This window comes from Notamacropus eugenii, chromosome 2 (genome assembly GCF_028372415.1).
Source record: "Notamacropus eugenii isolate mMacEug1 chromosome 2, mMacEug1.pri_v2, whole genome shotgun sequence".
Classification (NCBI taxonomy): Eukaryota; Metazoa; Chordata; class Mammalia; order Diprotodontia; family Macropodidae; genus Notamacropus; species Notamacropus eugenii.
In genome coordinates, this window is record NC_092873.1 from 507,678,557 (window position 1) to 507,702,447 (window position 23,891).

Here is a 23,891-nt window from a genome sequence, read left to right on the forward strand (position 1 = left end):
GCTGCCTGCCTCAGGACCTGCTGGGACCAAACTAGCCTCACTAAGTACCCCTCATCTCAGCAGTTACCTAGAAATGCCACATGAGTCACTAAAAGCCTAGCTCCAAATTCAAGTGGGGGGCACTCAAATGCATGTGCATGTACACACACACACACACACACACGCATATTCCTGCCTATGTGCTTCCTGGAGGGAGAAGGGGGAGTGCCTACATCTCGGGGCTGGAGTTGCTGCTTTGGGCTTTATCCCATATCTGCCTCCAAATTTCAATTCTTTGACCTATTAGAGGGGTCCCTTTCTAGATGACAGTGACAAGTGGCTTCTCTCAGTGCCTCAGTTTCCTCCTCGACACTTGCCAAGGACCCTTGCAGGTCTCACACCCTGTGCTCCCTGAAGTGTTTGGCCACTGAAGGACCCTTACTGATCTGTGACCCAAGGGTGATGAGGACAAGAGCCAACACCCGATCCCCCACAATGCCAACAAGCTTCAAAGGAAAGCTCCCCCTCCCCCTCTGGGCCAGAGCCCTCCTCACCTCTGCTGGTTCTCACTCAGCAGTATCCCAAAGGGCTTGGAGAAAGGAGTGGCAGAACAGAACTTGGAGAAAGGAGGAGAGCAGCTGCTCCCACCAGCAGTAGTGCCATGGACAGATGGTGGGCCAAAGGGCCACCTTCCTCCAGGCAGCTGGCACACTGCGGTCCCACTCAACCTTGGCTCCAAGCCCTAAGCAATGAGATGCTTCCCTCCTCCAGTAAATGCTTCTGGCATAAAACTCCCATTCAAAAACTCCCACCCCATAATTAATTTTGTTAAGTGGTGAATCTGTCAAAGAAGGGGATTGGTAAATTGATGACTAAATTTATCTATATGTGATTCCTATTATAATGAAAAGGCGCTTATAGAATGCCAACCAGTGGCCTTTTAAGCTGCACAAATGTTAATTATCCTCCTTCCCCCTGGCCTCCCTTCTCCCAAATCAAGGGCAGCTCTCCAGTCCTTCATCCTTTTCATTCTGAAATCAGCCTAGGGGCCTCTGGGAGTCGTGAGGGAGCATCACAGTACAGGAAGTACCTCCTTGCAGTTTCTCAAAGACCAGGTAAAATCTCGCATCATCTTCAAAAAATTCGATCAACTCCAAAATGTTCCTAAAAGGGAAGAGGGAAAAGAAAGATACGATGGGGGAAATGGCATCGACCCTCGTTTACGGCCGCAAGGCACCCTGCTGGGGGTCAAAACTCAAGCTGGAATGGGCATGCCGGCCAGGAATCGGCGCCGGGGGGGGGCGCGCTGGCTCCAGGTCACCTTATCTTTCCATAATGTTGCGTCCCCCGTGCTTTCCTACCAAGCCCATGCTGTCAAAGCCCGGCCCTAAAATCCGCCAGGTAGGGTTATAAAAAGTCCCGGTCACATTAGACCCAAGAAAACCCACAGCAGCCGACGGTAAGCAACTGCGGTTAATAACGTGGAATAGGAGGCGCGTGTCCTGGAGGCAAGTATAAAATAATTACTTGCCCTCCTCCTCTCCCATAAATCACGGGGCAGTATTTACATGGCCTGGAGAAAATGGAAACATCTGTCAAACAGACTGGGGGCCGAACGCGGCGCCGCCAGCCCGACTGCTAAGTGCTGCTTAATGAAAGAGCGGGTGCTTCGCAGCCGTGGGTACTTGTAGCGCTCCCCGGTGAACACTCGCCGTCTGCCCAGTATTACATGCTCTGCCAACAAGGTCGTCTTGTAGCTCAGCAGGGAGACCGACCACCGGCATGGATTCCAGGGTGGGGAGGGGGTGGGGGGGCTTTCTTTTTTTCTGTTTTTTTTCCTAGAGTGAAACAAACTGAGTCTAGCTTCTAATGCTTAAGAAGGAACTACAGGCTGAAAAGGGAGCTGGACCTCTGCCTCCTAAAGACACCTTGACCCCTCCAGGTGAGGTCGAGGATGGAGGATGAGGATGATGACCAACCAGGCAATCAGGTGACAAGTGCTGACTGCAGGCCACTAAGTGGCTAGGAACTGGGTACAAACAGCACACTGATGGAATCAACTGGAGACAAGGAACAGGATGAAGAGGGATGAGGCAAGGTGGCAGGTGAGCTTTCACCTGACACTGGCGGGAAGCCAGGATGCTCTGGGCATGGAAGAGAGCCAGAGTCAGGGGACAGAGTCGAATTTGGGGAGCAGCCAGGAGGTCAGGGGCCTAGTATGTGTGCAGGGGTGCAAGGTGGAAGACTGGAAAGGGAGGATGGGGCCAGGTTAGAAAGGGCTCCAGAAAGCCAAGCAGAGGACTGTCAGCTTGATCTTGGAGGAGACAGGGAGTCGGAGAAGTTTACTGTTGTCTCATGTCACCTGCACTCAGCATTGGTGGTGAAATCATGAGTCTTCTACCCAGCCACCTTGCCTTGTGAGCCTAATTACAGTGGGGAGAGGAAAGGGGAAGAGCTCTCCCTCCTACCCGTGCCCCCAAACAAAGGACCAGTGGAAATAAAACAATAAAAGCTTCCTCCACTGAGATTGCAATCACTGGAGGCCTCCTATAGGGCCTTCAATTCAACAAGCATTTAGCAAGTGCCTACTGCATGCAGTGCAGGACCAGATGTAGAAATACATAAGCCCAGACTTGGTTCCTGCGCGCACACACACACCCACACACCCACATACCCACACGCACGCACACGTGCACACCCCCCCTGCACACACACACATGCACACATATGCACACACACATGTGTGCGAAAATGCTACAAGGCAGAACGTGCCACAACCAGGGCTATTCAAGGTCTGAGAAGGAAAAGGCACAGAATACATTACCCCTGCTGAAGACCTTGATCACAGAATGGATTGGGGACACCAGTGTAAAATAAGCCTGGCACTCTCATAAATCATGCCATTTCTCAAAGGTCCTAAGACTTACAAAACACTTCTCTCCCAAACAATTCAGGGGGGTGGGGGGGGGGAGCATGAGCGCCCAGGATATGTTATCCCCCCCTAACGAGAAGCCTGAGGGCTCTGAGACAGGAAGTGACCAGCTCAGGGTCACTAAAGAGCCAACCATATTAGGAATGCTTCTCTGAAGAGAGGATATGATAAGCAAATTAGTAACTGGTTTAACTCCTGAAGCTGAGAAAGGAGGGTCGCACACCCTAGCAGCAGCAGCCAATCTGCAAACAAAGTACCCATCACAAACTCTCCTCAGGTGCTGGGCTGGAATCCTGGCCCTTGAGAAGCTTCAGGACTGTGGGCAGGTCACATTCCCCCAGGGATAACACTCAGGCCATTACAGAACTCCCAGAACTGAAGATCAAAGGTCAAGTGCTTTGTAAATGGCTCTTCTCCACCTCAAGGGTAGTCCCAGGCGGCCCATTCCCCTGAGGGCAGGGGGGTGGACCCCCAAGAAGCATTCAGGCTCCTCTCACACTCACTTGTTGCCTTGACACTGATACAACGTCTCCACCTCTCGAAACACCCTGCTCCGACTGTGCCCGGCTTGTTTCTCGATGATCTGTGGAAAGAATGCCATTTGTCAGATGTGAGCCAACAGGGCCTTGGGTTTAGAATTGAGAAGGTAGAGGTGATGTGGACAGAATGAGCCAAATGATGAGTTTGTCTAGACTAGACAGAACCAGAGACAGGTAAAGGATTCTGCAAATGGCATCTATGCTCAGATGATCGGTGAAGACTGCCTCCCTGCCAAAATTCAATCTATTTGCACACCTGTTGATGAGGATACAGGACCAAAAAACAAAACCATCTCAGCCCCAAAGGAACTCGCTTTCTAGGGCAAGGCTTTGGAACTGGGGTCTATGACTTCATTCAAAAATAGTCTAATGATTATATTTCAATATAATTTCAATGTAATTTGTTTCCTTTGTAATCCTAATTTATTTTATTCTAAAATGCATTAAAAAATGAGTCTGAGAAGGAGTTACTAGAGCTCTCCAGCCTGCCTGCCCAGGGCTCCAGGACACAAGACAGACAGAACCCCTGTGTAAGGGCTCTTGCAGACAAGTAAGTGAACACAAGGCAATAATCAGAGGAGGGAGACAGCACTGGCAGCTGTGGCACCCTGGCAAAGCCTTCCAGGAAAACTCAGGGCCTGAAAGGCAGAGGCACCAATCCCAACAGTTCAAACACTATGAAGCAGCACATTACAGGCATGAGGAACAGCCAAGGCAAAGACCTGCAGGGTGGAAACAGCGAGTCCTGAGAATGGCTAACAGACCAATCTTGCTATAACAGATCAGGCATGATTAGGTGGGTGTAGCACGAAACTATGATGGAAAGATGGGCTGGAGCCAGCTTGAGGGAGACTTCAAAAACTTAGAATCTATATTTTATCTGGGAGGAGAGAGGGGGCCCCTGAAGAGGCTTTTTAGCCAGGGCATATCATGATCAGAGCTAGGCCAGCTGTGTGGGGGATGGTGCAGTGAGAGGGGGAACCATAAGGGAAGCCAATAGAAAGGCAGCATAACAGAGAGGAAGTCTTCCGTGGTGGCCCTGAGCCCTATATCTCAGCGCTGGCCCCCGTTCACACTTCGTTGAAAAAATGGAAGCCATTCTGAGAGCACCCTTGTCTCCCTCCTCCCCCTGGTCTCCACATGGCTTGTGCCTGCTCCTCACCTCTCTCTATATACATGTACCTTAGATCCCAGCCCTCTCCACTAATCCAGAAGACTGCTCCTTCTCTCTCTCTCCTCCTTCTTACTTCCATCTGTCCCTGTCTACTGGTTATTTCCTTACTGGTATAAACACGCCCATGACTCCATCTCAAAAAGCCCTCACATGACCTGTCCATCCCTGCAAACTATTGTCCTTTATCTCTCTTGCCTCTTTAGCTAAACTACTTGATAAAGCTATCAAGATATTACTTTTTAAAAAACAATTTTACAATTAAAAAAATTCGCATGTATTTATTTTTTCTCCCTTCTCCCTTTCTCCTTCTCCTCTATAAAACAGAAAAAGAAAGAACAAACCCTTCATGACAAACATTCAGTTGGGCAAAACAAATTTCCACATTAGCCAAGCTGAAAGCTTGAAATCATTCTGCACAGTTGGCCCATGACCTCCTCTCTGTTCGGAGATGGGCAGCGTTATTCATCCGTCAGTCTGGAATAGCCGTTGGTCATGGTATTAATTAGAGCTCTTGAGTCTCTCAGAGTTTTCTTGTTTTTTTACAATGCTGATATTGTACAAACTGTGCTCCTGGCTCTGCTCCCCTCCCTCTGCATTAGTTCACAGAAGTCTTCCCTGGTTTCTCTGAATCCATCCCTTTCATCTGTTATAGCCCACCTGGAATCCACGACATGCCTAGCTATGCATAAATCCATTCCTCAACTGATGGGAACTCCTTGGTTTCCAGTTCTTGGCCAGAATGCCATCTGCAAGTGCTACCTCCAGGTGCCTCTCACACCCTTGGATAACACCCCCCTCCTCCATCAGACCTTGGGTGTCACTCTCTTGCCCTAGATACTCTATCTTCCCCGTAGCAACCATCACTCCTGGCTCTTCCATGCGTGACACCTTCACCACAGAACCTTCCTCCAGGTCATGCTTACTAACTGTGCCACAGAGAAGGCTTCATGGCCTGGGCCTCATACAGAAAGTTTTTGACAGATGGAAACAGGAGGGATAGAAACAGAAGAGAAGAGCAGAGGGCAGTTTGAGGAGAGAGGACACAACCGTTCTTTCTTTCTTTTTTTAAACCCCTGGGTCTCCCTATCTTACTCAAGACTAACCCCACCACTGACTTGGCCCATCTGAGGTGCATCAGACAGGTGCTGGAATCAGTGTGAAGGGACCCAGTCAGCTTAGACCCCTGAAGCTCAGTACTCCCAAGCTCTGATCATCCACCAGCCTCAGCTCTTCCAACACGAGGAATTACAGGCATACCCTTCATTTTTCAAAGGATGTAACTGTTCTCTAAGGCCCATCTAATAATGGCTAGAAGCCTGTTTACAAAGCCAAACCTGGGCCTGTCTGGAGACACTCACCTTTACTGCATATTCTTTACCATTCTGTAGACTCACAGCACCTTGAACTTTGGCATAAGCGCCTTCTCCAAGCAGCTCAGAAGTCAGTCTGTACAAATCTGGCAAGGACATGGAGCAAGGAAAAAGGCCATCAGTTGGTGGTAAGTCCTGTTGGGCTGAGCTTCGCACCCATCAGGCAGCAGCAACACAAAGATGAAATCCTGCCTTTGTGACTTACTCCTGGCAGGTCCTGGGCTCTCCCTGCCTCTGTTTCCTCATCTGTAAAATTAGAGGGCTGGTCTAGAGGACTGCTAAACTAGGTGACCTTTAATGAGGAGCTAATCATGATAAACTTCTGAGCAGAACATGCAGTATGTCATCATCTCACTCACAGAGTAGCTGAGATGCCAGGAGGGTTGCTGGTTTGTCCAATATACAGCCTAGCATGACAGAGGGATGGGAAGAGCTGGGTATCTGGTCATTCTCAGTGGCTGTCACTCCTGCCACTGAGTCAGGCTGGGCTTCCTATGGAGGCCAGTCTGTGGCAAGGCACAAGCCATACTGGGCCCAGGAACCTTACAAGCAGGAAGAGCAGCTTGGACTGCCTTCCAAAGGAAATGCAAACCATCCGCATGCCCAGCAGGCTTGATGAGCACCCCCCAGTGGCTGCCCATGTCCTCTGTTCTCTAATTTATACCTCCTGAGGCATCCTAACAGGCAAGCCTCAGTCTGAGCCAAATCTATTCTTACCAAGCAATTCAATTGCTATCACTCTGACTTGTGAAAAACCCAGTTGTGCTTGCACAAAATGCCTCTGATTCCTTTCATTGAAGGAGCAAGGCCTGTGGGCTGGGAAATACTTCTAGAAACCTTGGGTGTTTACACCCAGCACCAAGCTGAGCCCTGCAGGCTCCCCAGAGCCCCAATTCTGCTTGATTCTTAAACCGAGGTTTGAGATGATGTCATATGTCTCCTAATGGACTTGGTAGTTGGGAATTAGTCTTCTACAACAGCCAGTCAGAGTGAAGGAGACAAGAAGTTATCCTTAACTGAAAGATAGAAAGCTCAGCTAGGAAAAAATCAATTGCCCACTCAGTCTACAAAGTGGGGAAGCAGGGCCAGAAGTGCTAAGGGATAACATTCATTATCGGAATGAAACAAAAATGGTATTCCATTCTGTTCAATTAACCCTAACATAACTGTTTACCAAGGATCTCCAAACTTCAGAGCAGGAAGTGACCTCAGGAGGCATCTAGTTCACACCAGGCTGGAATCAAAGTATACTACAAAACATCTCCAACAAGGGACTCGATCCAGGATTAGGGATAGGGACCTCACTACCTGCACCTCCTGAGGTGGTCTCTTTGTGAACACTCCAACACTAGATGGCTCTTATCTTCTCCCAACTCCCTGAAGAACTCCCCGCATTTCACATTCCAGTAGTACACATCACCAGTGCCCTCAGCTTAGAATGTACATCGAGGAAAAGAGGCAGAAGGAGCAGGGGAAGGAGATCACCTAGATTTCAGTTCCACTTCTGTCCCTTCTATCAGAGCCTCAGGTGTCTTATCTCTGAAATGGAGATAATACATCACCCCAGCCATAACTTTCTCCCCAAGTCACTGTGAAGATCTTCTAGTTGGAGGAGACAAAATCACTTCACCTGAGTTAGAAGGACCTAGAGGTCATCCAAACGATAACTGAACAAAAATCTCCTCTACACCAACAGTCTCTCCTTGGAGACCCCTAGAGAGGGAGAGCTCAGCACCACCTCCCTAGGACAGCTCTCACTGGGAAGGAATCTAATCTGCCTCTCTGGGACTTTCTCCATTGCTTCTGGTTCAATCTCTGGGGGCCAAGCAGAGAAAAAATTTCCAACTGAAAGGGACCTTAGAAGTTATCTAGCCTCTTTTTCAAGATGGGGAAACTGAGGCCCAGAGAGGTCACAGGACTTACCTGAAGTGACTCAGGGAACAAATGGATTGGCTGGGATACGAACCCAAATGTCCCCTCATCTGGGCACGGCCCTTGAAGGACAGCAACCCATCCCCCCTCCAGACATTTCCTTCAGTAACCCTCACCCAGCACCACCCAAGGCACTCCCTACCCATTCCCTACCCTGGCTGCCTCATCTCCTTTGGACACTATCCTAGAATGTCAGCATCCTTCCTAAAATTCAATGCCACAGCCTGAGTGGCTGCCCCAGACATAGCCCACTCAGGGCAGAGGATCAGCCTTCTGCCTCATCCTGGACACTGGGGCTCTCTAGGACCCCAAAGCCTTTCAGAGCCACCATCATACATAGCACACTAGTGACTGTGGAAGCCCAAGATCTTTTTTTTCACATCAACAGCTATCTCACCATTTCTCCTACATCTTATACTTAAGAATTTGTTTTTTGAAGCCATATAAACATTACAATTACCACTATTAAAATTCATCTTACTCAATTCAGCCCAACTATCTTTTTGAAGCCTGACTTGGCCGTTGAGCGTAGAGTCTCTCCTTCCCAGTTTTGGGCTATCCAAACTTGACAAGCCTGACAACTACATCTTTACTCAGGTCACTGATAAAAATGAGAGCCCAGGCCAACAGGGGCACTCCTTTGGCCACCTTTCAAAACCCCCAGAACTTGAGAGTTGAAAGGGACCAGAAGCATCATCGATCTAGTCCAGTCCAGACCTGGCAGGAAGCCAGCCAGCCTCTGCTAGAAGATTCTTGAGGAGGAAGAACTTAACCACCACCAAGGAGGAAGAGACAGGAAGCTGTGAATGGGGAGGACAACTAGGACCCAGCCATTCAGCCTACGATAAAGAAACCCACTTCCTCTATTTTAAGAAGAGGAGTAAGGGACAAGCTCAGGCAGGCTGAAGTGGTTACGGGGTGGGGTGGGAGTTTGGGGGGGTAGGCTTTGCTTAACTGATTATTTTTGTTGTGGTTCACAACAGCCTACATTTCTATAGTGTTTTAAGTTTATCAAAGCCTATTCACACTTTATCTGGTTTGATCCTCAGTCAAATACTATTATCTTCAGTTTACAAATGAGGAAACTGAGGCTCAGAGTCTATAAATGACTAGCTCAGGTTATAAATTAGTATCTTAGGCAGGATTCAAACTCAGATCTTCCTAACTCCAGTTGAGTGCACTATCATTTTGACCACTCAAGGGAGGAGAGAAAGGCTATCTGGCAGAATGAAGGGGTGAAAGAGTATTTATCAGGTGCCTACCTACTATGTGCTAAACACTCTGATAAGGACTAGGTATACAAACCACAAAGAGGGTGGCAGCCCCTGACGGACCCCCAGCAAGGCCTTGCCCTGCCCTTCTCAGCAGCTCTGGAAGCAGTCCAAATCATTCACTGTTTGGGTTACTGTGGCAGAGCAGGAGGCAGAAAGTGTTGGGGTGTGTGTGTTACATGCATAGATCAGGGACACAGTGTGGCCTGGAAGCAGCTCCACAGAGGGAGCGTGGTGGTGAAAGCATGCCAGCTTTGGAGTTAGGTTCGGGTTCAAGTCCTGCTTCTGACGGGTCCACGTCAGCCTGTCTCATGTCCTCCCTGTAACTCCTCTCCTCCTACCAGCCCAGACATCTGAAAACAGACTCCCTGCAGGGGCAACAGAGATATGACCTGGGAAACCTGAAGTCAGAACAGGATGTACAAGTGTTGCTATCCCCAGATGGGAAAACTGGGGCAGAGAGAGATGGAGTGACCCAGTGTCAGAGCTAAGCCTTGAACCCAGGTCTGACCTTTCACTGACTGCTGGTAACCATGGTAACCTCTCTCTGGGCCTCAGTCTTCCCTTTTTTTAACCCACCCTAACATCCTGTCTTCAAGTACTGAAAGAAGGATCCAGCTGGTTCTGCTGGGTCCTGGGACAGAAACAGGAACACTGAGAGGAACTTGGAGAGATTCTGCTAGGGGGTGGAGATTTCTTCTTCCAGAATCACTGTGGCTAGTGTGCCCCTGGGGTGCAGTGGTATGAGTCAACACATCCAGGCATGATGAAAAGAGTGTTCAACTGACCTTCAAACCTTTCAGGGAAGGAATCAGTCCCTCGAGCCTTCCGTTTTTTCTTTCTCCTGGTGCCACTTTCGGAGATGAGAAGGGGCTGGCTGCTGCCCATGTCTAGGAGGGAGAGGGGAGTGAAGGAAAACCATGTCACTGCTGCCCCTTCCACCCTGAGGCCTGGAGAAAGGAAGAGGGGACATCCAGGGAGGGCACAGGGAGGTAGCCCGTTAAATCTCCACAAGAAGGACTATTGATTTGCTTTGCCCCAGTGGCAAATGAAAGGCAAAGCCATTACAGAAGATTGTTAACTGTGAAAAGAAACTCAGACAGGCAAGCAGGATTAAAAAAAGCTTGTGAGTCCACAGACAGAGCTCCACGCAGGGCCAGAGCACATGCCTCCCCCAGGCCTCCCAGTCCAGAAGGCCTAAAGCAGCAGAAAGGGAGGCTGCTCTATTTGGGATCAGGAAAGAGGAGGCCAGAAGGCACCTGAGGCTGAGAGGTGGCAGAAAGAGGCCAGGGTCCCAATCCCAACCCCATTGCTCTGGGCAAGGGTTTACCTCGATTTCCTTGTCTGCAAAATAATCTTGCCCTTCTGCCCTCCCTCTTCAAGGTTGTTGTATGGTCAGAGTTTGGCAAATCCTCGACAATTAGACAAACATGGGGCATCAGGGCACACTGGACTCCTTAGGTTTCTTTCTGCCTCAGATCCTATGATCTTATAAATGCAGAAGTAACCAGGCTCCAGAACAGACTGGGCAGGAAGGAATAAGTGAATTATTTAGGAATAAATCTTTCCTCTTAAGGAAAGTGGAGGGGCAACACAATATCCTCTTTTCTAATGCTTGTAGTATAGAGCAAGATCAGCTGACTGCTCAAGCCCTCTTCACTAGAGGGGATACAGCTCCTTCTGCCAGATACACCTGGAGACCAAGGACTAGTTCAGGCCTCTGAGTGCCCTCTCTCAGAAAAGCACCTGACTCCCATCCTTTGGAGAGAGAGAGAGAGACAGAGACAGAGAAAGACAGAGAGACAGAGAGACAAGGAGAGAGACAGAGACAAAGATACACACACACACACACACACACACACACACACACAGACAGAGAGAGATCAGGACACAGTGAATATGAGATAAATGGACATGGGCACCAAAGTGGGAGCAATCAAGAAAGCAGGTACAAGTCCAAGAGGTAGAAAGAGGGAAATAAATAAAATCCTGCACCAGTGACCAATCATGGGGCTGCTTTTAAGACTGCAGCAAGGGCCTTGCCTGGTTAAAGATAAATTACTCGTAGAACACACCACACACTGATCCAGAATGGAGGCTTAACACTCTGCCTGCAGTTGGAAATAATAAGATTTCTTGAAGTCTCTGTGTCTAAATCCCCACCTGGGCAATTAAACCTTTACATCCTTCTGAAATAATGGCCCTGGTGCACTGATGGGGTGGAGAGAGAGGAGGAGTCTTCTGGCCCAACCTTCAATAAACATAGGCTTCGTTTTTTGCTCTGGGACTTTAAAATGGAAGCTGGAGAGCTGCTGGCCTGCCTATGCCTCAGTCAGAGGCGAGGTCTACGGGCTTCTCTAAGAGCCCCAGCTGAAAACTATCAGACAAATGGCAAGCCTGCCTGGGAAGATTGATGTGCGCTGGCGCAGTTCTGTGCACTGTTCCCATACATGAGCACAGAACAGCTATTTGAAGAAAACACACGGAATGTGGCACTTGGTAAATCCCACAATGTTCAAGTACGGATGGTGGAGCAGTCAAGTGTCTGACAGCTCAATGTGGGCAAGGGTCCACAGGGCAAGGTCAAACCTAAGCACAGCTCAGTCTCCATTATCCATAGTCACAGACCAGGCTTTGTGGAGCAGCCACAAGTGCTCCAGGGAAGGTCCCATTCTCCTGAGATCTCTAAGAGGTACCACCTTCTTTCTCCACCCTTACTTCATTCACTCACACATAACAGTAAATGCCAATTGTGTACAAAGTTTAGATGAGAAACAGTCCCCTGGCCCTTGGAGCTCACCAATCCTGCCCCTTCCCACAGACCCAGAATATCCCCAAGATGGGCCGACTTGTAGGGGAGGCTGGAGGGAAGGAGTACAGCCAGGGAAGCAAGGGGTCCTTCCCTAAGGTGAGGTGACTAGACTAAGGGGGCAGTGCCCCTCTGGGTCTTGCTCTTGGAACAGTTACAGCTTCCCTTTGCCCCTGGCAGCCAGCGCAGAAAAAGGGGCTCTGGCCTCCATCTATATCCAGCTCAGCTCTTCAGGAGGCTGGAGACCAGCCTAGGAGCCAGTGGATTGGGAGATAAATGTCACCCCTCTCTTCCCTCCCCTTGACCACACTCTGATTGAGGTGGTGGAGGTCTAACGCCAGGGGGAACTGCAGGAGAGGAGCAGGCGGCTTCTACACCACCAGAGAGGCTGAAATGTTCCTAGGATGCGGGCAAGAAAGGTGAATTGTCTGCTGCTTCTCCTTGGTTGTGATCATGGAAATGCTGAGATAGCCCCTTGGGAAAGCAGCATGCCGACACACAGGAAAGCTGGAGCTACACCCACCCACCCCCACATACCACACACACCTACTCCCCCATCCACGCACTTCTCACACAAAGTACAACACCTCTACCTCCCCCCCCCACATAACATAAACACCCCCACATACCACACATACACCACAATGCACGCACACGCACACACACACACACACACTCACACTCACTCTCCATCCACCCCCAGAGCATAGAGACCCCCTCACACCCAGCATATACCACATACACACCTCCATACTCCCCACACAGCATACACACCCCCATACACCACACACATACATAAACACCCCCACATATCACACATACACCACAATGCACGCACACACACACACACACACTCACTCTCCATCCACCCCCAGAGCATAGAGACCCCCTCACACCCAGCATACACCACACACACACCTCTATACTCCCCACACAGCATACACACCCCCATATACCACACACATACATAAACACCCCCACATATCACACATATACCACAATGCACGCACACGCACACACACACACACACACACACACACACACTCACTCTCCATCCACCCCCAGAGCATAGAGACGCCCTCACACCCAGCATACACCACACACACACCTCTATACTCCCCACACAGCATACACACCCCCATATACCACACACATACATATACATACCACAACACATACACACACACACCTCCTCCCCATCCATACACTTCTCATACAATGTACAACACTTCCACCTCCACACACACACACACACACACACACACACACACACACAGAGCATAAACACCCCCACATACCACACACACACACACACACATACACACACACCCATTAACTCCCCATCCACCCCCAGAGCATACAGACCCACCCCACACCCAGCATACAGCGCACACACACCTCCACACTCCCCACACGGCATACATACCCCCATACATCACACACATACATATACACACCACAATGCACATACACACACATACACACACACACTCAACCCCCATCCACATACTTCCCACACAGCATACAACACACACACACCTCCACACTCACACACATATATACCTTCACTCTCCCCCATCCACACACCCCACACACATACATACCATACACACACACACACACACACACACACACACACACACACACACACACATACATCCTCTACTCCAAAGCCTCAGTCCTAGAAAGTCCAGTGAGTACCTGATTTGCTCTGCATGGATCTCAGCAGAGGAGAAAGCACCAGGAAGGAGACATGATTAATTTTCCTTGGAAGCAGAGCTTGTGTAAGGAGAGATGTTTGATAACTAGGAAGGAAATATGTGTAATAACAAGGTGTGAAGGAAAAAGCCAAGCCTTCTTCTGCCATCAGGGTCACCAGCCCAAGCACGTGGGCTCTTTTTCCTCCTCACTCTACACAAACCAGGTCTTTCCCCCCAGGAAATTCTGACTCTTGATTTTAGAAATTTCTAGACTCCTACCTTATCAGACTAGGAGGGGACCTTCTGAGACCAGCAGGTCCAGCCCCCCTCCCCCATCAATACATTAACAAAGTCTGAAAATGTGCCCTGCAACGTACACTACTTGGGGAGCTCCCTCCTCCACAAAGGGTGGGATGGGAGTATCTTCTCATAGCACTTAGCAGTTAGGCTTGTTCTTTACAATTTTGTGACAGGCAATCAATAAACATTAATTAAGCACCTACTGTGTGCCAGCACTGGGATACAAAGAAAGGTAAAGCAGTGCCTGCACTCAAGGGGTCACAGTTTAGTAAGGGAGACAACAGGCAAACCACCCTGTACAAACAGGCTCTGGTCAGGATGCACTGGAGATAATTAACAGAGGGAAGGCACTGATATTAAGGGAGATCAGGAAAGGCTTCCTGTAGAAGGAGGGACTTTAGCTGAGGCCTGAAGGAAGCCAGGGAAGTCAGGAGGCCAAGATGAGCAGAGAGAGCATTCCAGGCAGGGGGAACAGTCAGAAAACACACCCAGAGTCTGGAGATGAGTGAAGAGGTCAGCATTCCTGCATCACACAGAGAGTGTGTGTATGGGGAGGGTGGGGGGTGGGGGCAGGTGATGAAGTGATTTGAATGCCAGAGGATCTTACATCTGATCCTGGGGGTGAGCCCCTGGAGTTGACTGAATGTGGGAGTGACATGGTCGGAGCTGCCCTTAAGATGACTTGGGCAGCTCAGTGGAGGACACATTGGAGTGGAGAGAGACTTGAGTCAGACAGACCCTCCCCAGCAGTAACTGCAATGGTCCAGGGCTGAGGTGACACAGGTCTGCATCAAGGAGGTTGCCAGGAGATAAGGACAAGAATCCGACTGGACACAGGGAGTGAGAGATAGCAAAAGGACATGTTTGGAGCCTGAGTGACAGGTAGGATGGTGATGTCCTCCACAGAAATAGGGTTTTAGGGGCAAAGAGACATGTCTACAAGACACATGTGGCTGGAGATGTCTAACAGGTGGGCTGGAAATGCCAGATTGGAGGTGAGGAGAGAGGCTGGGTCTGGAGGAGTAGATCTGAGAATCATCAGCACAGAGATGATCAACAAGTTCACAGCTGCTGATGTGGCATGGAGGGGGAAGAAAAGAGGGTCCAGGACAGAGCCGTGGAGGGCCCCATTATCATGCAGGACCAGGATGAGGATCCAGCAAAGGGGAGGGAAGGCATTTGGAGCCATGGGAGGAGAACCAAGAGAAAATAGTGTCATGGCAGCATACAGGGAGAGAGTATCAAAAGAGTGTCAAAGGTGAAGAGGTCAAGAAGGATGAGGACTGAGAAAAAGCCACCAGATCTGACAATGAAGAGATTCCCGAGAACCTTGGAGAGCACAGCTCCAGCTGAATCAGAGTTAAGAAAATGAGTCCAAAGGGGACCATGGCTGGAGATGAGGAAGGAGAGACAGGAATGAGAGCTCATGGGGATGGAAAGATCTCCTGAGGTTGGGGAACCATGGTCATGTCTGTAGGCAGTAGGGAAGCAGAAGGTGGGCATGGCAAGACTGAAGAGTAGTGAGAATGGGGATGTTAGAGGAGACAGTCTGCTGGAGTAGATGGGGTGGAATGGGTGAGCAGGGTCAGCTTTGGGAAGGAGGAGAGTGTGGCAGAAGGCATATGAGGGACATCTAATGAGGAGGAGGGAGAAGAGGGAGCTCAAGGTCACTGGTCTCAATTTTTTCAGGAAAACACACAAGGTCCTAGAGAGGATGCAGGGAGGGGGATTTGTTGGATGGTGTGAGAGATGAAAAGGTCTGCAAGGGCCCCACAGGGGAAGGTGTAAAAGTATTGCCTCACAACAGCAAGGGCCCAGCCGAGGCCATAAAACATACATCAGAAGGAGAGACTTCTTCCACCTTCAATGGGCTGCAAAGGTACAGGAGAGAGGGCAACAGACAAGAGTGATACGAGGACCTGTCATTCCTTTGGGGCTGTGGCAAGCATTTTGCACACATGAGTTCTCTCCACACTCTCATTCCAGCCAGCTGTTCCCAAAGTGTGCCACGTTGGTGCCCAAGTGGTGGTGGGGGCAATGCCCTCCCTCTTTGTTCCTGTGTCTCAGCACCTTCTCTTTCCTGAAAGTTCAGCTCAGGTGACATCTTTTGGGAAATGATCCGACTCCCCATTGTCCTCTAAGACTCCGGCCTCATTCTGACCCAGGAAGCAGCAATGGGCACTGGGGCCGCAAGCTCTTTTGAGGCAGAGGATTGTGGCCGGGAGCCTTGGGTCCTTTGAGAATGAGCCCCAGAATATGTTGTGGGCACACTTTCATCCTCCTGGTTCCCCTGTGGAGGTGAGGTTTGCACCCATGGGATGGACCTGGGGCCAGGGAAGCTGATCAGGAGACTGATGGTGCCTAGGCATGGGGGGCAGAGACAGGAATAATAACATTCATTCCTACTTCATATTGGCTTTAAGTCTGACAAAGTACAGAAAACCTTACGCAGAGGAGCAAATACAGGGGCAGGCCCAGAGCTTTCAGGAAAGAAGAGGCTTTGTGCAGGTACAGACCTGAGCGCACCTGGCAATGTAGGAATGGCAGCTCACACTTACAAAGAGCTATCTTCTGAAGACCCCAGGGAGGCAGAGAACACAAGCCTGGTTACTCCCATTGGACAGAAGAGGGAGCTGAGGCTCAGAGGAAAGCAGGGGACTGCCTCAGGAGCTGAGCTGAGTCAGTGCCAGATCACTCCTGACTCCGTCTCTCTCAAGCAGCTTCCATGGGCTAGTGATGGGGACAAGTCTTGAAGAGTGCAACAGGACTCAGAGGTTTCTGGTCCCAGGATGATGCCAATAACCAGAATGGGGAAATCAAGGACCGATGTGCCAGATCAGCATGGTCAGAGAGAGGGCTCAACAGTAACAATTAACATATGCAAAGGGTCTGTGACAAGGAAGCTCTGGACTCCACCACGTGGGAGCCAAGACTGGATGAAGCTTGTATGGGAAGCTGGCTAGATGGGAGTTGGGAAGGGGAAGCACTTCCTGATTAAGCATCTCTGGAAGCCTGCTCCATAAGGTGCCTTGAGGAAGAATTCAGAGAACAAACCACTGCGGGAAACCCAGTGATCACCTCTGCTAAACCTCTTGGGTAAGCCAAGCCTGACAACCCAAATCAGCACTGGGCAAAGCCAAGCCCAGTTTTCTTTAAACAGCAACCTGGAGTACTTCAAAACCAAGTCATTCTTACCTGGACTTTCTCTTGGCTAGGTGAAGACAGAGCCCAAGCAAATTCGTTTCTTGGCTGATCTCGAGATTGGCCGACCTGATCTTTTCTTCTGCAGCTTTGGGGATGCTTTCATCGGTCCTTGAAAATGCAGTGAGTATTCAGTTCCCCAGTTTGCTGGTACCTCACCGCCTGTGGCATCTAAAAGAGACCAAGAGAAAGCATGGGCTAGAAGCCCTGCAATCCCAGAAGGAAGGTCCACGTGCCCCTTCTGGAGAAGGGTGAACCCGACTGACCCCTCCCTATCTACCATGCAGCTTTACAGGGCCTGCCTCTGTCTGTCTCTCTCCCTGCTGTTTTCCATTTTTAGCATCTATGGGGGAGCAGGCTAGGAGAATAAGTACTAGTTCATAACGATGTACGCCTATGATTTCAGGGCGGGTGGGAGGAAACGTCTCTGATCAGTGCAGATCTGCATCTGCTCCACACCTCAGAGTCAGAGAGATTCAGTGACCAGCCCTGGGCCACACAGCTGCTGAGTGTCTGTGGAGGTTCCTGACTCCAGGCCCAGCACTCTAACCACTGTATCACCAGTTGCCCAGATGTCTAGGCATCTTATATTTTTGGCACTGCTCAAGATCCAAGAAGTGAAGGTGCCAACTGAAGTTCCAAGCAAAGAGTTCCAAGGACTGAGTATAAAGGGTGACATGCGTGACTTTCAAAGGGAAAAGGGGCAGAGACCAAGATGAGGAGTCACAGCACCCTAGCATGTGGACTAAAGCTGTCAGGTCAGTGAACAAAGTACAGACAGAGGGGCCTGGCACAGTGAAGATAAATTTCAGATATCAGATACCTACTATGTACAAGGCTTTGTCTCCTCTGCTCTGGGTCACCCCCCTCTACCCCAAAGGTATCCCCCAGGGTTCTATCCTTAGCCCTCTTCTATTCTCCCTCTGTACAACTTCACTTTGGAATCTCAGCAGCTACCAAGGGTTTAATTATTATCTCTGTGGAGAATGCTGTCAGAACCAGAAGGGTCCTTAGAGAATATCTAATCTCACACTTTACAGGTGGGGAAACTGAGGCTCACAGATGGGGAATGAATGGCTTGCCCAAGTTCATAGAGCCAGTCTGAGGAAGGGCTGGTTCAGCCCCAGGTCTTCTGCCTCCTTCCATCCCCAGGGTCTTTCCTAAGATGATTCCAGGTGTCCAGTGACAATGCCAGTTGCAAGATCATTTAGGGGTCTTGCTAAAAAACATTCAGCAGAGCTCATTTTCTCCAATCAGGCTCCTTGAGAAAAACCTGAAGCATAATCTGACACTCAAGTTTTTCCAGAAAATGTAGTAGACCTGTATTTACTTTGGAGCCTGGCCTACCTTGCAGCTGGTGCCTCCCATGATGCCTTGGGACTCTTCGATAAGGCAACATGCATAAAGTTCACTGGACTGAGTTGAATTTAGACTTGATATAGGGGGAAATGTCCTAACAATTAGAGCTATGACAGAGAGGAATGAGCTGACTCTGGGGTAGGAGGTTGTAGGTTGCCCCTCCCCCCCCACCCCATCCCAGGGGCCTTCTGGATGCTGGATAATAATTTGGGGAGGGGGGAGAGACAGACACCATATATATGGGGATTCTTAGGTAGGTGTTAGATCTGTACCCACTGAAGTCCCTTCCAGCTCTGACAGTTTATGATTGTGCCCCAAGCCAAAGAGAAAGGGTAATTTTTTTTAAAAAAAGGCATTTTCCTCACCCAAGACCCTTGCCTCCTGAATCCAGGTCCCTGAACTCACGCAGTCCCCAGGAAGTATTGACAAGTAATGCCAAGAAGAAGAAAGGCAGAGGAGTCCTCAGACCAATCACGGGGCAGCCAAGGGGAAGCCCTCTTGACAATGTGATGGGCATAATTAGCGCCATCCTCATTAGTCACATCCTCACAGCAATCAGACTGAAGCCAATAGAGAAGCCAAAGGCCAGCGGGGCTGGCTTGACTTGCTCATAAAAGCTGGCTGACAGTAGAGATCAAAGGGTCCAGTTGAGGGCCTCAACCTGATGAGGGCTCAGCACAGTGCCTGGCACACAGTAGGAACTTAATAAATGCTTCTTGGCTGACCTTTTAGCAGTCTAGTGAGGAAGTGGGGCAAGTAGCATTATCACTCCCATTTTACAGATGACAAAGCTGAGCCTCAGGTGAAGTGATTTTTTTTTTTCAGAGAACAAACACTCTGACCTAGTTCCTTCTGGTCCTAGCTCTGTCCAGAGCTCTTCCCACCAGGCCACAGGGCCTGGCAATTGAGGAGCTGAGGTAGCTTGATCAAAGTCGAGGGGCCTGCAGTGAGGCGCCCACAAACCTTTTTCCAATTCAAGCAAGGGGACTGCCCACAAAACTTTTTCTTCCAATCAGTTAGTTCAAAGAGCTTTTAATAGATGCCTCAATTCCATGAAAGGGAAGGAGATCCATCCACTGTTGACCTGCCCTGGTATTGAAATCTGCTTTCCCTCTAGAGCCTACAGCCTACCTGCCAGAGGCAGGGATCTCAGGTAAAGGGAAGAACCAGAAGGAGGCGATCTGCCTGGTCACAGCAGTCATGGCCTCTATTCCCCCTCAGCCCACACTGCACAAGCACCCTCTCCTGATCCTTGTGCCTCATGCTTGAACCCAAGGATGGGAGATCTTTGTCAGCTCTAGTGAGTCCAATTCCCTGATTCTGCAGACAGAACACTGAAGCCTGGTCAGGGGGCAGCGTCAATTAGTGGCAAATCTAGGACAAGAATCCAGCACCCCTACAATATCTCTAACACCCTGGGCCTTTGCAGACATATTCCGTCCATCCTTGTATACTCTATACCCCAATGAGCCCCAAAACAAGCTCCAGACCCTCTGCCTGGAATGTCCTCTTTACTTACAGCCTCCAAAGCCCAAGCCAAAGGTTACCTCTTCCAGGAAGTCTGACCAGATCCCTCTGCTTGGCATCACAAAGCCCCAATCTCATGCATGCATCACAGGATGCCAGGTATCTCTGTGTCGGATCAGCTTCAGAGACACATGGTCTTTGGTGAGGGCAAGGACTGAATCACATCTAAGTTATGTATCTCTCCCAGGCCCAGCACAACGCTCTTTCCTCAGGAGGTACTTTAAAAATGTCTGCATGGCTAGATGCTTATCACAGAGCAGAGCAAACTGCAGACTCAGGAAAGATTTGGTGGAAGAAAAAACAGTCCCAGACAGTCCTCAAATTTACATCCCAAATTATCCTCAAAATTAAAGAGGAAGACTCTGGAGAGAGTGACAAATTGATTAAGCACCTACTAAGCACCACACACTTTGGATACAATGCCCCAAAGGAAACTGACCCTGCTCTCAGGAAGCTGACATCCTACTGAAGAAGGTATCAGGTACACAGCCAAGTTAAAAGTAAATACAAGGTAACTGAGAAAAGGGAGGCAGGGATTAGGTAAAGACCCAGAAGCGGCACTTCAGCAGAGCTTTGAAGAAAGGAAGGACTTGGAGAAAAAGGTGGGAGTGGAAGAGCCAGGGTGAAGGCCTGAGGCCAGGAGAAGCAGGGCCATGTGAGTGCACAGGAAGAAGCCAGATGTGTACATCAATGACAGGCTGTGGAGTTTGGAGGGCTAAAGAGAGGCATTAATAAAGAGGGAAGCTTTGGGGAAAGGCCAATGAGGTTGATCAGAGGTGCCTATGAGGCATCCAATTCAAAAGTCTGATGAGCAGCTTCTGCCAAGGAGTTGCTCAGGAGAAAGATGAGTCAATCAGTTCACAAGCATTTATTAAGCACTTACTGTGTGCCAGGCCCCGTGCTAAGTGCTGGGGATACAAAAAGAGGCAAAACCATGAGCCCGGCCCGCAAGGAAATCACGTTTAATGGGAGAGAAAACAAGGAAATAGCTGTGTATATAAAGAGATAGACAGATAGACAGATAGATAGATAGATAGATAGATAGATAGATAGATAGATAGATAGATAGATAGACAGACAGACAGACAGACAGACAGACAGACAGATAGATGGATGGATATGTAATTTCACAGGGAAGATGAGGGGACAGAGAAGGAAAAGGCTCCTGTAGGAGGTGGGACTTGAGCCGATTCTGGAAGGCAGGCATGGACAAAGGTAGATAAGAGAGTGAAAGCCCAGAGACTGATCTTCTGGGTCACAGAAGGCACAGAGCTCTGGGCAATAAGGTGTAAGAGGGCCAGAAAGGTAGGAAGGGACCAGGGGAAGAGGAGTTTTAAGTGACAGAGAGGAATTTAGATTTGATCTGGGAGTCCTCTGCATAAAGGAGATAATTAAGCCTCAGGGAGCTGATGAAGAGATTAAGAGACAGTAAAGAGAAAAAGGAGGACTCAGGACAGACAGAGCCTTCGGAAAAATCTGTAGCTAGAGGACAAGCCGTGGATGGGCCAGACAGGGAGAAAAACCAGGAGGGGAGCAGTCATCGAAAATTGGAGGAGAGCCATCAAGAAGGATGAGGAATTGCAGAGGCTGCTGAATCTGGCCACTAAGAGATCACTGGTAACTTTGGACAGAGCTGTCTCAGTTAAGGAATCAGGTCAGGAGCCAGATGCAGAGGGCTCAGGAGAGAGTGAGAAGAGAAGGGGATATTGAGGGGAGTGGATGTGAGGTAGATGGGTCACATTAGAGTAGAGAAAGAAGAGTCCTGGGGCAAAAACTTGTAATACATCCACAGAGGCAGAACATGGGTAAAGATCCCTCAAGAGCAAATTAAGGAGTAGTCAGATATGGAGGGCAAGGTAGAAGGGGATGGAAAAGTCAGGGGAACCCCAGAAGAGAGAGACAAGTAGGTAGAGAGAGAAAGGGAAAGGGAGAGGAGGAAAATGAAAACGGAGCAAAAAAGAGAAAAAGTTGAGACAGTGAGGGGGGAGTGCAAGGGGGAAGGGAAACAAGTAGGAATATTCTGTGGACATTCAATTGATATTAAGGTCAGGATCCCCACGCCAGGACCACTCCCCTCTCTTTTTACTCTTAGGAGACACCCTGTTTTCCAGGACCAGCAAGCAAGCTATGCCTTGAGCTTGACATAACAACGATCCTTTGCGCTCGCTCACCTTCTGGATGAATTGTTTCACACCAGCACCGTCCCTGAGCTTAGACAAGCACCTGTAGTATTTGTGTTCTGGTCATGAAGTCTGCTATGAGTTAAACGGTCTTATTGCTGCTGTCACCCCTCACTGTCAGGGCTACAGTTCCCTGCAAAGTCACAGGGATAAGTATTGAGATTTACCCACACTAAAGCAGGTCTCTTACTAGAGGAGTCCCAGCACATGTGTCTAGTTTCCCTCCTCCAACAGAATGAAGAAAGTTTTTTACTTATCACCACTGTTATCTCTTTGGTTTTAATTTATTTTATTTTTGAGTTAACTTTGGTTCTGATAACCTGTGTGAGCTCTGTTAACAGTAGCTCCCAAACCCCTGTGAGTCTCTGGTCATTTGTTCTTGGGGTTGCCATACGGCATCTTACATCAACAGGGCCTGGAAATGATCTCAGAAAATACTGGCTCTCCTTAGCAAACAGGGAAATGTGGCACCCAAGGGCAATACCAGCAGATAACAAACTATTCAGTAATACCTGGGAGAAGGCAAAAAAGAATGAGCAATGCTGCCTCTTAATCTAGGGGAAAGTAATGGAGAGAATAATGATTTTTGGTGGAGCACAGCTCTTGCAAGTCTCCTCGGAAACAACAAAAGCATGTGCCGCCAGTGCTGGAGTCAAAATCAAGAGAGATGCCTGGACAGGGAGGGATACAGCAGATCAAAGTCTACCAGTCTTCTGAGAAGTCTTACTATCAGACATAAGACAGGGAGATGTTTGCTCCCCTCTACTCATTAAGGGTGTCTAGCTCACAATCTGAATAGAACAGAAGATGGTGAAGTCTTCCAGAAACTCCAGACAGCAAATGGCATTAGACTCAGTGAAAGAAATGATGACTTGATTCAAATATCTGAAGGGCAGTGGAGAGACTAGGATAGAGTGGTGGAGAGAGTTCCATGCCTGGAGTCAGGAAGACCCAACTTCCAATCCAGCCTCTGACATTTACTAGCTGTGTGACCCCTGGGCAAGTCATTTCACCCTGTTTGCCTCAGTTTCCTCATCTGTGAAATGAGCTAGAGAAGGAAATGGTAAATCACTCCACTGTCTTTGCCAAGAAAACCCCAAATGGGGTCACAGAGAGTTTGATATGACTGAAAATGAGTGAACAACTACAAGAAGGAGAGCCTTAGTTCATAATCAGCTGAAAGAACTGGAGGACTCTTTGGCCTAGAGAAGAGGGGTGAGGATCGGGGATATGTCAGAAGTAACAGTCTGGTTATTTTTAGGTGCACATAATTCACAACCCTGCCACTTCACTGGGGTTGTAAAAATGCTCTGCAGAAAGAGGAGAGCTGTCTTCAAGGATCTGAAGGGCTACGAGTCACAGAGACCAATTAGGCTTGTCTGGTGTGCCCCAGAAGGGCAGAAGGAGGAGGAATGGGAAGGAGCTGCAGGGATAAATTTAGGCTTGATGTGAGGAAAACCTTCAATCGTTCTAAGTAAGAGTTGGGATATTTTTAGATGGCTGCATTCACAAGCCTGGATCCATCCCGCTTACAAAGCCATGCCAAGCACAACGTTTATACCCTCCTAATGCTGAGAGGAGAGCGAATGGCACAGTGATAGATTCTCAGAGCTCACTG

The 23,891-nt window shown here is 49.2% G+C and overlaps 1 protein-coding gene across 3 annotated transcripts in view; it reads right to left on the reverse strand.

Moving 5' to 3' along the window:
- MKNK1 (MAPK interacting serine/threonine kinase 1) overlaps positions 1–23,891 on the reverse strand; it is a 48,296-nt gene that overhangs the window by 20,777 nt on the left and 3,628 nt on the right. For all 3 annotated transcript variants that reach the window (XM_072649322.1, XM_072649321.1, XM_072649323.1), the window contains exons 2-6: positions 17,202–17,378; positions 9,986–10,087; positions 5,983–6,080; positions 3,415–3,494; positions 1,070–1,143 (exon numbers count right to left, since the gene is read on the reverse strand). In XM_072649322.1, coding sequence (XP_072505423.1) covers positions 1,070–1,143; positions 3,415–3,494; positions 5,983–6,080; positions 9,986–10,085 — 352 coding nt within the window. In that variant the 5' untranslated portion in view covers positions 10,086–10,087; positions 17,202–17,378. The remainder of the gene's footprint in view (positions 1–1,069; positions 1,144–3,414; positions 3,495–5,982; positions 6,081–9,985; positions 10,088–17,201; positions 17,379–23,891) is intronic.